Here is a 12509-nt window from a genome sequence, read left to right on the forward strand (position 1 = left end):
TGTGTTTTTAAAGAAATAACTTTTCTGAATCCTCCTAAATATGTCAAGTTTTCCCATAATTATTTGAATTATTAATTATTTCATTATGTTTAATAAAAATGTACAAAGTGGAACTGTTTTTATTGGCTTTGTGGATGTTGTGGCAATTACTTTGAGACACTGCGTCTAGGACAGATGACACTTCAAAATGGAAGAAACACAATAGTTGTCAGTAAATGCCTATTTAATGTATGCATGCACCAGTCTCCTTTCTAGCAGAGTTGGCCCACAATAGAGTTCCACAGCCTTTAGTAAAAACACCTGAGAAGAAAGCTTGACCACACATACGCAAGAGTACACAGCAATACATAATCCTTTTATCACACATAGCACTACCTGCGGAACCGCTACACTGTTGGGGATATAGAGAACGGCCTCAACTTAACAGAGCTAAGAGAAGTCGCCATATGATAGGAGAGCAGTGGCTCAGAGTATGTTCAATTAACCTATGTTACTATCTCCATCTAAACATTACAGCTTCTATAATTAGAAATCCTATCCACTTGAACCATATTCAACATCCTGTGATCTGATGACCATTGGCATTAGGTAAACATTATTTTAAAGCAGATTAGCAAAAGCTGGAGGAAAGGGAAAAATCATAAAAGCATAAAACAAACCTTTTCAAATTCTAGTATTCTAGTATATACCACTTGTGAATGAATTCATCTTGCAAGAATGTATCCTTCACAAACTGGAAACTCTGCTCATCTCCGACCCTCGCCCTGTGTGGTTGAGGCCCAGAATCTGTGCCGTCTGCCCCGTTGCTGCCGTAGCACTGTCTGATCCTTGGGGAAGTTCGTCCGTTGGAAACGCGGCTTAAACTCCGGGATTGTGTCGTTGAATGCGACCCATTGACCATTCATTCAGTGAAGCGTCTTCTTTTCAATCAGCAGAAGTTCCAAGAATATTAAAGTCTTCTGTCCGACACGGTTTCATTTATCGTTGTTTATACTTTTGTATTGAAAATGACCTCTCTATTGACTGGTAAATGGCACCATTAGAAGTTAGGGCATGGGCCATATGCACGCCATCTTCAAATGTAGCACAAGAAAGATGCAAACTTGGCGACATGCCTTTTTAGAGGGGTTTTTCCATCGGCTCTTTTTGCCTTGCCGAGTAAGCATTGTAAACACTCCCAACACCTAGTTATCATTAGATCAATTTCTGTAGTAGACCTACCTTCACTGTAACTAAACTGTGTGTGTGTGTGTGTGTGTGTGTGTGTGTGTGTGTGTGCGCACGAGCCAGGTATTGAATAAAGAAGAGCAGGAGTTGGCCGGTAAGAACGAGTACAACTTCGACCACCCCGATGCCTTTGACTTTGAGCTGCTGGTCACTGTGCTGAGGAAGCTGAAGAAAGGCAAGAGCATCAAAGTTCCGGTCTACGACTTCACCTCCCACAGCAGGAGAAAAGACTGGGTGAGTCGCTGACACCATGATGGTTGGCTTAAAACATTCTCTCTCTCTCTCTCTCTCTCTCTCTCTCTCTCTCTCTCTCAGCGTTTTTAAACTGCCAAATATGCCCGTCTTATCTCATGTGTGTCATGGTCTGCGCGTTTACTCTGCCCGAGGTAAATTGCCTGCTTGAGCTAGCACCCCAATTTACCCTCCCGGACCCTACACACATTGGCGGTTTCATTTTGATGTAAATGCGATTAGACGGCTCCACGGTTCCAGGGGTTGGACTTGGGTAGAGGTGTTGCTGCGCTGTCTCTACAACAGAGACAACGCAGCGATATCAACTTGAGTAGTTTTACCTGGAGGGACGGTGAAATCCGCAAGCTGCTGACCATCATGGGAGAGAAGGTGATGCAGTCGCATTAAACAAAGACGTTGAAAGATGGTGCGATCTACAAGAAAGACGCAGAGGAACTGTCCTTACGAGGCTTTTTTGCTCAACAACTGGTGAGCAAAATAAAGAATATGTTGGTGTTTTTGCACTTGTAAATAGTTAATCGTGTTTGTAGCCTACACTCAGATGTATACTCAGGCCCCGTCCACACAGATCTTTTTTGGTGTGAAAACGTGCGTTTGGGCCGACCTTCCAGACGAATCCGGTGTTACACCTAATTCTGCGACCCACCGAAAAGTGTGACCCCAGTTCCCTTCTTGCGTCCCGATTGTTGAGGTGGTATGCTGCAGACTCTGTCTTGCCCATGCTGAGCTGAAGGTGCCACTTATGGAGGTAATCTGCCAAGATGCCCATGTCTCGGTTGAGACCATCTTCCATCGCCTTCCTTGTTGGACGTCGAAGCATGATGGTTAAATCGTCCGCATAGCCGTACTTGGCAGATGTTGTATCCGGCAGGTCGTGAATGTAGATGTTGAATAAGATTGGTGAGAGGATGGAGCCTTGCGGAACACCGTTCTTCAGCCTACGAAGCCTGCTGGTCTGGCCATCGCTGGTCCGTAGAGTGAAGCTGCGGTTCGATAGCATCTCCATGATGAACCTCACCATGTGCCGGTCCGGGATTGTCTTCAAGAGTTTCAGCTGTGAAGTCTGTGAAGTCTCCCGAGAGGTTAGCATCGGCGCTGGCTGCTCTGGAGAGAGAAGATACCTCGCACGAGGTCAGTCGTGTGAAGTTTTTGTCTGCATCTGGGAAGCGGCCATTTTTCAGGAGCTGGGAAGCAATGGCATCTGTTGTCACTGGACACCTGCTGGGTGTTGTTTTTCTCCCTGAAGGCAGGTTGATGGTCTGCCACGCCTTCCGGCTAGAGTGGGTGAAGTCGATAGATTCCACTACTGCAGTCCACCTGGACCTATGCGGCGTATGCAGCGTCCACATCAGCTGCTTCTGGTTCTCGCAGTCCAGCAGTTCTTTCCGTTTCTGCCATAAACAACCGCCAGTTCGCCTTCCTAAAATTCCATCTCCTGACCGGTTTTCCAGCTACCGGCTGTACTAGCGATGGTACTGTGATGATGGATGGCCGGTGGTGTGAACGAGGGAACCTGTCCAAGACACGTTTCTCCGGTTTCAGGTCGTTTCTGCGGCATATGGCGAAGGTCAAGTCTGGGTTGGTGTACGAGTTCCAGCGTGCAGAAAAGAAGCTTGGAGGCTCTTTTGCGTCGAATAGCAGCAGTGCTTCAATGTTAGAAGCCCATTCACTCAGCGCTTCGCCATCCTGGGAAGTGTGGTTGTAACCCCAATCTGTATGTTGGCAGTTGAAGTCACCTGCATAGATGGCGGGAGCTGGCACAGGTGGAAGTGATGATAAAGTCAGCGCTGTTGGTGGGGGCTTGTATACATTCACGACAGATGTTTCTTGGATTTTGGTGACCAGCCACTCCATGTTGCAGCCAGGTGAAGATTGGCTGGTGGCTGTCCAGCTTAATCCTTCCCGGACAAGGGTTGCCATTCCATGCGTCTTGCTGTGGATGGACCCAGCGAGGAGTAACCCAGGCAGCTTGAGGTTGTTCTCAGAAACCCAGTGTGTCTCTTGCAGGAGGACTAATGCCACTTTAATGGAAACGGCGTGATGCCTGATTACTTCGAGTTTGGCGATGGTAAGGCCCTCGACGTTGAGTTGGAGCACTGACAGGCCTTGGTTTTCGATGGTAGGGGTGTCCGCCCGTCCTGTTGAGGACGTTCTCTGCCTTGGTCTTGACCTTGGCTTGTACCTTGGTCTGCCAGCTCGATGATTCTTCCGCGTCATTCGTTACATGAGTTAGTCTTGCACCATTTCTCATTACTCGCAGGAGAGGCCACATGAAGGCTGTCGTCTTCTCTCCCGAAAACGCACTTTTTTGCAACCAGGTCCCAGGGTGGATAAAACGTCCCTTTGCGTTTTCGTGTTCGGATTCGTGTGGACGCCAGATACGCAAACAATGACGTCATCCCCCCCCTTTGGTTTCATTTCAATTGTGTTATTTTTGTAGCTTTAAATATAGCCCCTAGGTAAATTGAATTACTAACAAAATAAAGATTAAAATCTTTATTTTTAATGTATAAAATCGCACACACATACGCTACTCTCGTAACAATTATTATTGACAACAGTTAGCGGAACATTATAGGGTTCCGGCCTTACACCCCCTGTTTTCTCAGTTAAACACAGAAATCGACTACATTTGTCTCAGTGTTTGTTAGATGTGAATTGAAGCAAGAAAAGACGCTCTTTCTCCAGTAACGCAGTCGTTCGCAATGCCTCTTCTTCGTCGTTTCTTCTATTTGTCTAACTCATGCTCCAATCTTTCATCGATCGATGCGGATGTTGTGGATGCAACGGATATATGATGCATCGCTGCAGCAATATTTAAGTTGATCGTGATGAGTAGCACATTTCTCAGCCCTGGACTCAAACCATTTTCTATATATATATATATATTCGTATGTCACAAAGTACATCTCAATACTGTTAAGTGACTAAGCTTGTGTCCTCTAGCCATGCCAGTGCTTCGCTGTTCAGGGTAGACAGTGCCTGGAGACCAGGGCACTGGTACTTGGTGCAGTCGTTTATGATGTGATCAGCCGTTTGCTCTGGGGCTCCACAGGGGCAGTCAGGGGCATCACAAAGGTTCATCCTGTGCATGTTGGCTCTGAAGCGTCCATGTCCTGTCCGGCATCTGTTAAGTCGTACCCAGGATTTTTGGTTGAGGTTGTGTCCTGCAGGCCTTGTGGACGGTGTTTCGATGTAGCCATGTAGCTTGGTGTTGGCTTGGCCCCACTGTTTGGTCCATTGTGTGATGGTCCAGGACCCAGGTGGCTGGCCATTTGCCTCATGCAGCAGGCCCCGGAGTCTTGCAGAGATTGGTTCCCTCGACGGTAGGCGTGGTGGTGGGTCGTTTGAGTTGATGTCGTGGTGGAGTAGGTGGCTGGCTCTGCGTTTAGCTCTCTGTGCAAGGTTAAGGCAGGCTGCTTCACGACGGATTGCTGGTGGTGGGATTCCGCTGAGGATTGGTAAGTATGAGGTTGGTGTAGATTTTATGCATCCTGAAACTATCCGCATGCTGTGGTTGAGGGCTGTGTCAAGCTTGGAGGTGTGAGTGGATTTGAACCAATTAGGTGCACAGTATTCTGCTGTTGAGTAGGCCAGTGCTAGAGTAGCAGTCCAGAGTACAGGGAAACTTGCTCCCCACGAGGTTCCGCAGAGACGGTGAATGAGGCAGTTTCTTGCTTCCACCTTGGCTCTGACTTGCTGGAGGTGTTGTTTATAGGTTAGGGTTCTATCCAGAGTAACACCCAAGTTTTTTGGTGACTTTTCAAATGGGATGATGTTTCCTGCACATTTGACTTCTAGTTGGATGTTGGCTAGTCGGTTGGCAAGATGGAAGGTGCTGCTGACAGTTTTTGTTTCATTCATTTTCAGTCGCCAGTTGATAAAGTATTTGTTCAGATTAGTAAGATCATCAGTTAAGGTGTCATTTAGTGAGCTAAAGGAAGTTCCGGTAGTTAGGAGTGCGATGTCGTCTGCATAGGTGTATTTTTTGCTGCTTGTTTTTGGTAAATCCGAGGTATAGATGTTGAAGCAGATTGGAGCTAGAACAGATCCCTGGGGCACGCCATTCTTTAGCATTTTCTTTTTGGTTTTTTGATGGTCGATGTGCAGTGTGAAGCTTCTGTTTGTCGTCATCTGCATGTTAAGTTTTACCATGTGTTTGCTTGGTATTGTTTGTAGCAGCTTCAAGGCAAGGCCACGATGCCATATGGTGTCATATGCAGCACTCAGGTCTACAAATACTGCACCAGCCTTTTCTTTGCATTGAAATGCAGTTGTGATATCCTCAGTAAGTCGGGCAACTTGGTCAGGGGTAGAGTAGCCTTTTCTGAAACCGGCTTGTTCCTTAGGGAGGTTCTCATCAACGGTGTCATAGATGCGGTTGAGGATCAGTCTTTCAAGGAGTTTGAAGCTGATGCAGAGTAGGCTAATTGGTCGGTAGCTTTTTAGATTTTCAGCTGGTTTGTTTGGTTTGAGTATGGCAACTAGGGCTGGGACGACGCGTCGACGTAATCGACGACGTCGCGCGACGCGAAAAATGCGCGTCGATTTAAAAAAGAAAAAAAAAAGATGGGCGGCGCCGGAGCGTAGTTGCAACGCGAGTGGCTCCTCAGACTTTCATAAGTGCAAGGCGCCACGCACTCGTTCCTCTAAAGTATGGGAATTCTTTAATGTGAAATGAAACGATTCCGTGATATGTCGTCTTTGCAAAATGGAGATGACTTTCCATTCTAGCACCACGGCAATTCACCAGCACCTGAAGAGGCGTCACCCGGTAGCAGCTGCAGATGACTGAGCACCGTAGAATTCTAAGAATGCATTACTTTGCACTTTTATTTTGGAATTTAAAGGCAATAAACATGTATTGAAATGTTAAGGAATTCAGATATGTAAATCAACATGTATAAATTGCTATTAGTCAATTAATGGGGAGATAATCGAGAATCGAATCGAATCGAAATCGAATCGGACTGAAAAAATGAATCGTTAGATGAATCGATGCATCGAAAAAATAATCGCTAGATTAATCGTTTAAAAAATAATCGTTTATCCCAGCCCTAATGGCAACTATTTTGGCGGTGCGCCAGATCTTTGGGATCTTCACTGTCCTGAGACACGTGTTGAAAAAGTTCTTCAGCCATAGTAGGGTCAATTCTGGGAGGTGTTGGTAGAATTCCGGGTGTAGGGAGTCTGGTCCTGGAGCTTTGTTTTGTTTGAGTGTGGCAATGGCTGCTTTGACCTCAGCCATGGAGAAGTCAGAGCACAGATCTTGGTCAGCTGATGGTGCGTTCCATGCTTCTTTCAAGTGTCTATTGATCTTGAAGGTAAAGTCTTGTTTGGTGTATTGAACTTCCCATTATTTATCAGGTTGTTAGCTATGTCATTGGCCTTAACTGGAGCTTGTGAGGTGAAAGGTTTGACATTTCCAATTAGCCTGTTCAGTTTGCTCCACGCTTGTCTGCTGGAATGTGTGGATTTAATATCTTCCGTTTCTTCTATCCATTTCTCTCTGCGTCGGTTGTCAAGATGGTTGAGGAGAGCGGTGGCAGCTTCTTGGGATTCCTCGTAGGAGGTTGCATTGTCATGGAGAAGAGCATATGTTTCACATTCTTCATCCCAGCCAGGAACATATACTCTGCGGTGGCCACGAGGTATGCTTGCTTTTGCTGCGTTTATGATGGAGTTGCTAAAGTGCTTGTAGGTAGTATCTTGGTCTTGTTCTGCTAGTTCTAGTGGGGGGTGTTTGTTAAGTTCTTCTCTGAAAATGTCCCAGTTTGCTTTTTTGAAATTCCATCTAGACTGTGGCATTGATGTAGTTGGAGTTACAAGAGCTGGGTGGGTGATGAGAGAAGGTCTATGCTGTGAGCGTGGGAACTTACTGATAACAGTACGCTGTGCTGTAGAGCGATCTTGGGAGCTGCAGAAGGCCAGGTCAGGGTTGGTGCCGGTTTGCCATCGGCCAGAGGTAAAGGAGCATGGTTGTTTGCTGTCGTAGAGGAGTGTTAAGTTGTTGGTGGATGCCCAGTTTGCAAGTGCTTCTCCGTCTGGTGTTGTGTATTTGTAACCCCATTGTTCGTTTTGGCAGTTAAAGTCGCCAGAGTAGATAACAGGATGGTCGTAGACCGGCAGGTTGGAGAAACTTGTTTTTGGTGGTTTGTATACATTTACCACTGTGGTATCTCCGATTGATACAGCAATCCATTGTTGATCGCTGCTATGCGAGGAATCCAGTATGGAGTAGGTGTGTCCATTTTTCACTAGCGTGGCTATTCCATGATGTTGAGAGTGAATTGAAGCTGCAAGGTGGTAGCCGTAGATCTTAATCTCCTTGTCCTCCTTAGTGTGGGTTTCTTGTAGAAGGAGGACTTGGGCTGAGTGCTTTGTAGCAAGGCGTTCAATCACTTCACATTTGGAACGTGTAAGTCCTTCAACGTTGAGCTGTAGGATACAGGGGCCCGTAGTCTCTTGAAAGATTCTATGGCTGGGTTGCTTAGTCATTGCAGGTACGAGATGTCGGGACTGGTATATTAGCAGAACCATTTTCTGATGCCCCAAAAAAAAAACATGTAACGATTATTCGACTAATGGCATGTACTAACGACTACTAGTCGACTAGCAAAATCATTGGTCGGGGGCAGCCCTACACATTTCCGATTCCTTTTATGGAAGACCAGGATTCTGGTCTTATCCAAATGTCAGGTCCAAGGTTGCTGAACATCTAATTGATGATTTAGATTAGATTAGATTAGGCTTTATTGATCCTTTTGGGATGACTCCCTCAAGGAAATTGATTGTCCAGTAGTTTACAGAAAGAAACACAATATTAAATTATATACAATATAAGATAAACAATACACTCTTAGATAACTATAAAAAGTAAAATAAAAAAGTAAACAGTAAACAATAATTATAATAATAATATAAGATAAACAATAAACTCTTAACTAACTACCTAACTATAAAAAGTAAACAAAAAAACAGTAAACAGTAAACAATAAACTCTTAGCTAATATAGAAAGTAGAGATATTAATATAAGTAAAACAGGATTCAAGTAAAATAAAAGATAAATGTAGAGAACTGTATAGAGGATTAATATAAATATAAATAAATAAATATATATATATAAATAAATAAATGTAAACATATATATAATAATAATAATACATTTAATTTAATTTAGAGGCGCCTTTCAAGACACCCAAGGTATATATATATATATATACATATACACATGCACACACATATACATATATACACATATACATATATACATACACATATATATACATACATACACATACATACACATACATACACACATACACATACGGCATTGTGGATAAATATATCATATATGAAATGACGGTGAGCAAGGGGTGGCTGACAGTTAAATAAAATAAAATAAATTAGCAGTTAAAATTAAGCAGTGGAATAGGTTATATCTCTCCTCTTTACTCTATTACTTCTATTCTATTTCCTCCTACTTCCCTCAGAGTGAGGAGTTGTATAGTGTGATGGCATGAGGGACAAAGGAGTTCTTTAGTCTGTTGGTCCTAACTTTGGGAAGGAGCAGCCTTCCACTGAACAGGCTCCTCTGGTTGCTGATGACAGTGTGCAAGGGGTGGCTGGCATTGTCAATAATGTCCAGCAGTTTGTCCAGTGTCCTCCTCTCTGCCACCGTCACCAGTGGTTCCAGCTCCATGCCGACCACAGAGCCAGCCCGCCTGATCAGTTTATCCAGTCTGGAGGTGTCCCTCTTGTTTATGCTGCCTCCCCAGCACACCACAGTGTAGAAGAGGACGCTGGCAACCACAGACTGAACCACAAACATCCACAGCAATTTGCTGCAGATGTTGAATGACCGCAATCTCCTCAGGAAGTACAACCTGCTTTGTGTCTTCCCATACAGGTAGCTGGTGTGTGTTTTCCAGTCCAGTTTGTTATCCAGCCAGACCCCGAGGTATTTGTAGGAATTCACAGCCTCCACCTCAGCTCCGTCTAGCAGGACTGGTTTCGGACTTGGTCTGGATCTTCCAAAGTCAATGACCAGCTCTTTTGTCTTAGAGGTGTTGAGCTGTAGCCGGTTAGTGTGGCACCAGAGAGCAAAGTCCCCCACCAGACTCCGATACTCCTCCTCTCTGTCACCCCTAATACACCCGACGATGGCTGTGTCATCGGCGTACTTCTGTAGATGACACAGCTCAGAGTTGTAGCAAAAGTCTGAGTTGTACAGGGTGAAGAGAAGAGGGGCCAGCACTGTACCCTGGGGGGCTCCAGTGCTGCTGACCACAGTGTCAGACGTGATGTCCTTCAGCCTGACGTATTGTGGCCTGTCAGTGAGGTAATCATCAATCCAGTTCACCAGATAGGGTTCCACTCCCATCCTGTTCAGTTTGTCCTGAAGCATAGGGGGCTGGATGGTGTTAAAGGCACTGGAGAAGTCCAAGAAGAGAATCCTCACTGTGCCGCTTCCCTTATCCAGATGGGAGTGGACTCGGTGTAGCATGTAGAGGATGGCATCCTCCACACCAACATCTGGCTGGTACGCAAACTGCAGGCGGTCCTGGGCGTGTTGTACCTGGGGTCTGAGGAGGTTGAGGATGAGCCGCTCCAACGTCTTCATCAGGTGTGAAGTGAGTGCCACCGGTCGGAAGTCATTCAGCTCGCTGGTCCTGTTCTTCTTCGGAACCGGAACGATGCAGGATGTCTTCCAGATCGTGGGCACTCTCCCTAGCCGCAGGCTAAGGTTGAAGATCCGTTGTAGCGGCTCTCCCAGTTCTGCAGCGCAGGTCTTCAGCAGTCTCGGACACACTTTGTCTGGTCCTGCTGCTTTCCTGGGCTGGAGCTTCCTCAGCTGTCCTCTGACCTGGTCTATGGTGATGTGAGGCGGGGATTGTGTTGAGGTGGGGGGGGAGGAGGGGGATGTTGTGTTGTCTGGGGGGAGGTGTGTAGAGGGAAGAAGGAGAGATGGCTGTGGTGAGGGTGGGGGTGGTGGTGGTGGTGGTGGGGGGGACGAGGGCTGGTTGAACCTGTTGAAGAAGTCATTCAGCTCGTTCGCCCTCTCCGTTGTCTGCATTGTTCCCCCTGTAGCTCTGGTCTTTGTGTTGTGACCTGTGATGGTCCTCACACCTTCCCAGACCTCCCTCATGTTGTTCTCCCTCAGCTTCTGCTCCACCTTTCTCCTATAGCTGTCCTTAGCTTCCCTCACACAGTGTTTCACCTCCTTCTGTGCTGCCTTCATGGCCTCCCTGTCCCTGCTCCTGAAGGCAGCCTTCTTCTTGTTGAGGACAGCCTTGACTTCCCGCGTTACCCATGGCTTGTTATTAGGGTAGCAGCGGACAGTCCTGACAGGGGAGACCACGTCTGCGCAGAAGTTGAGGTACTCCGTCAGACAGTGTGTCATCACCTCTATGTCCTCACCATGCGGGTCGATCAACACATCCCATACTGTGGTATCGAAACAGTCTCTCAGGGCACTTTCCATCTCAGGGGACCACCTCCTGATGGTGCGAGTTGTCACCGGCTGTCTTTGGACCAGTGGGATGTACAGTGGCTGTAGGTGAACCAGGTTGTGATCAGACTTCCCTAGTGGGGGGAGGGGACTCGCTCTATATGCATCCCTCAAATTAGCATAGAGGAGATCAATTGTCCTGTTGTTTCTGGTAGTACAGTCTACAACCTGGTGAAAAACTGCCAAAGTAGAATCCAAAGTTACGTGATTAAAGTCCCCAGAGATGATCATAAATGCCTCAGGGTGCTGTGTCTGCAGCCTTGCTGTGACGGAGTGTATCTTCTCACAGGCAGTGGCTGCGTCCGCTCTCGGAGGAATGTAAACACAGACGGTGATCACATGACTAAAATCCCTCGGCAGATAATATGGCCGCAGGCTAACAGCAAGCAGCTCGAGGTCCCGGCAACATGAGACTGTCTTACGGAGATATGTCCTGGGTTACACCAGCGGTTGTTGACATACATGATGAGACCCCCACCTTTGCTTTTTCCGCTCGCTTTAGTGTCTCTGTCGGCTCTCACGGCAGTGAATCCCAGCAGGTCCACGTTAGCATCCGGTACAAGGTGGTTGAGCCATGTCTCCGTAAAGATGAACAAGCTGCTGTCACGGTAGATCCGTTGGTTGTTCAGCGCGGACAGCTCGTCGATCTTGTTCGGCAGCGAGTTCACATTCCCCATGATTACGGAGGGAATAGATGGTTTGTAGCGCCTACGATTATCCGCTAGCTCAGCCTTTATCTTAGCTCCAGCCTTGCAGCCCCTGGGTCTCCTCCTCAGCTCCGCTGGGATTGGGTGTCGTATCCCAGCCCGTCCGTTTGTTTGTTTGTTGTTTGTTTTGTCCGTTTGTCCGTTTGTTTGCAAAGCCAGTAGTTCCTCTCTTGAGTAAGTGAGAGAGCTGGCTCTTGGTTGCATTTTTAGAAAGAAATAGAATAGAAGTATCTATAGTATATAGTATATAGTTTAGTATAGTACAGTATATATATTAAACACACAATAAGTAGAAAGAAGTTAAAAAAACGGGAGAGCTACTGGAGAGGCAGCCGTCTCCCACAGCGCCATGGCAACATTTAAGGCCTCGTCTCTCTTTTTCTGTCCCTCTCTTTTTTGCTACGGACCATTAGCCCAGTACCGCGCTACGGACCCTTAGCCCATTACCGCGCTACGGACCGTGAGCCCAGTACCGCCCTACGGACCGTTAGCCCAGTACCGCGCTACAGACAGTTAGCCCAGTACCGCGCTACAGACAGTTAGCCCAGTACCGCGCTACGGACCGTTAGCCCAGTACCGCGCTACGGACCCTTAGCCCAGTACCGCGCTACGGACCCTTAGCCCAGTACCGCGCTACGGACCGTTAGCCCAGTACCGCGCTACGGACCCTTAGCCCAGTACCGCGCTACGGACCATTAGCCCAGAAATAATCAGGTTAGGTACTGGAAACTCTCGAGCACTATTCTCCCTGGTTCACAAAACGCTACGCCCACCGGACTCTCTCCCTCCCCATTTTTACTCCACTGACTCC

At 46.9% G+C, this 12509-nt stretch overlaps 1 protein-coding gene across 4 annotated transcripts in view; it reads left to right on the forward strand.

Moving 5' to 3' along the window:
• The window catches only part of si:ch211-243j20.2 (uridine-cytidine kinase-like 1), a 40929-nt gene that overhangs the window by 5719 nt on the left and 22701 nt on the right, over positions 1 to 12509 (forward strand). For all 4 annotated transcript variants that reach the window (XR_009523792.1, XR_009523791.1, XM_060042109.1 and 1 more), the window contains exon 4: positions 1291 to 1461. Coding sequence is in view for 2 of the 4 variants with exons in the window: in XM_060042109.1 (XP_059898092.1) it covers positions 1291 to 1461 (171 nt within the window). In the remaining 2 variants the exon portion in view is untranslated. The remainder of the gene's footprint in view (positions 1 to 1290; positions 1462 to 12509) is intronic.

Source organism: Gadus macrocephalus, chromosome 21 (genome assembly GCF_031168955.1).
Source record: "Gadus macrocephalus chromosome 21, ASM3116895v1".
NCBI lineage: Eukaryota > Metazoa > Chordata > Actinopteri > Gadiformes > Gadidae > Gadus > Gadus macrocephalus.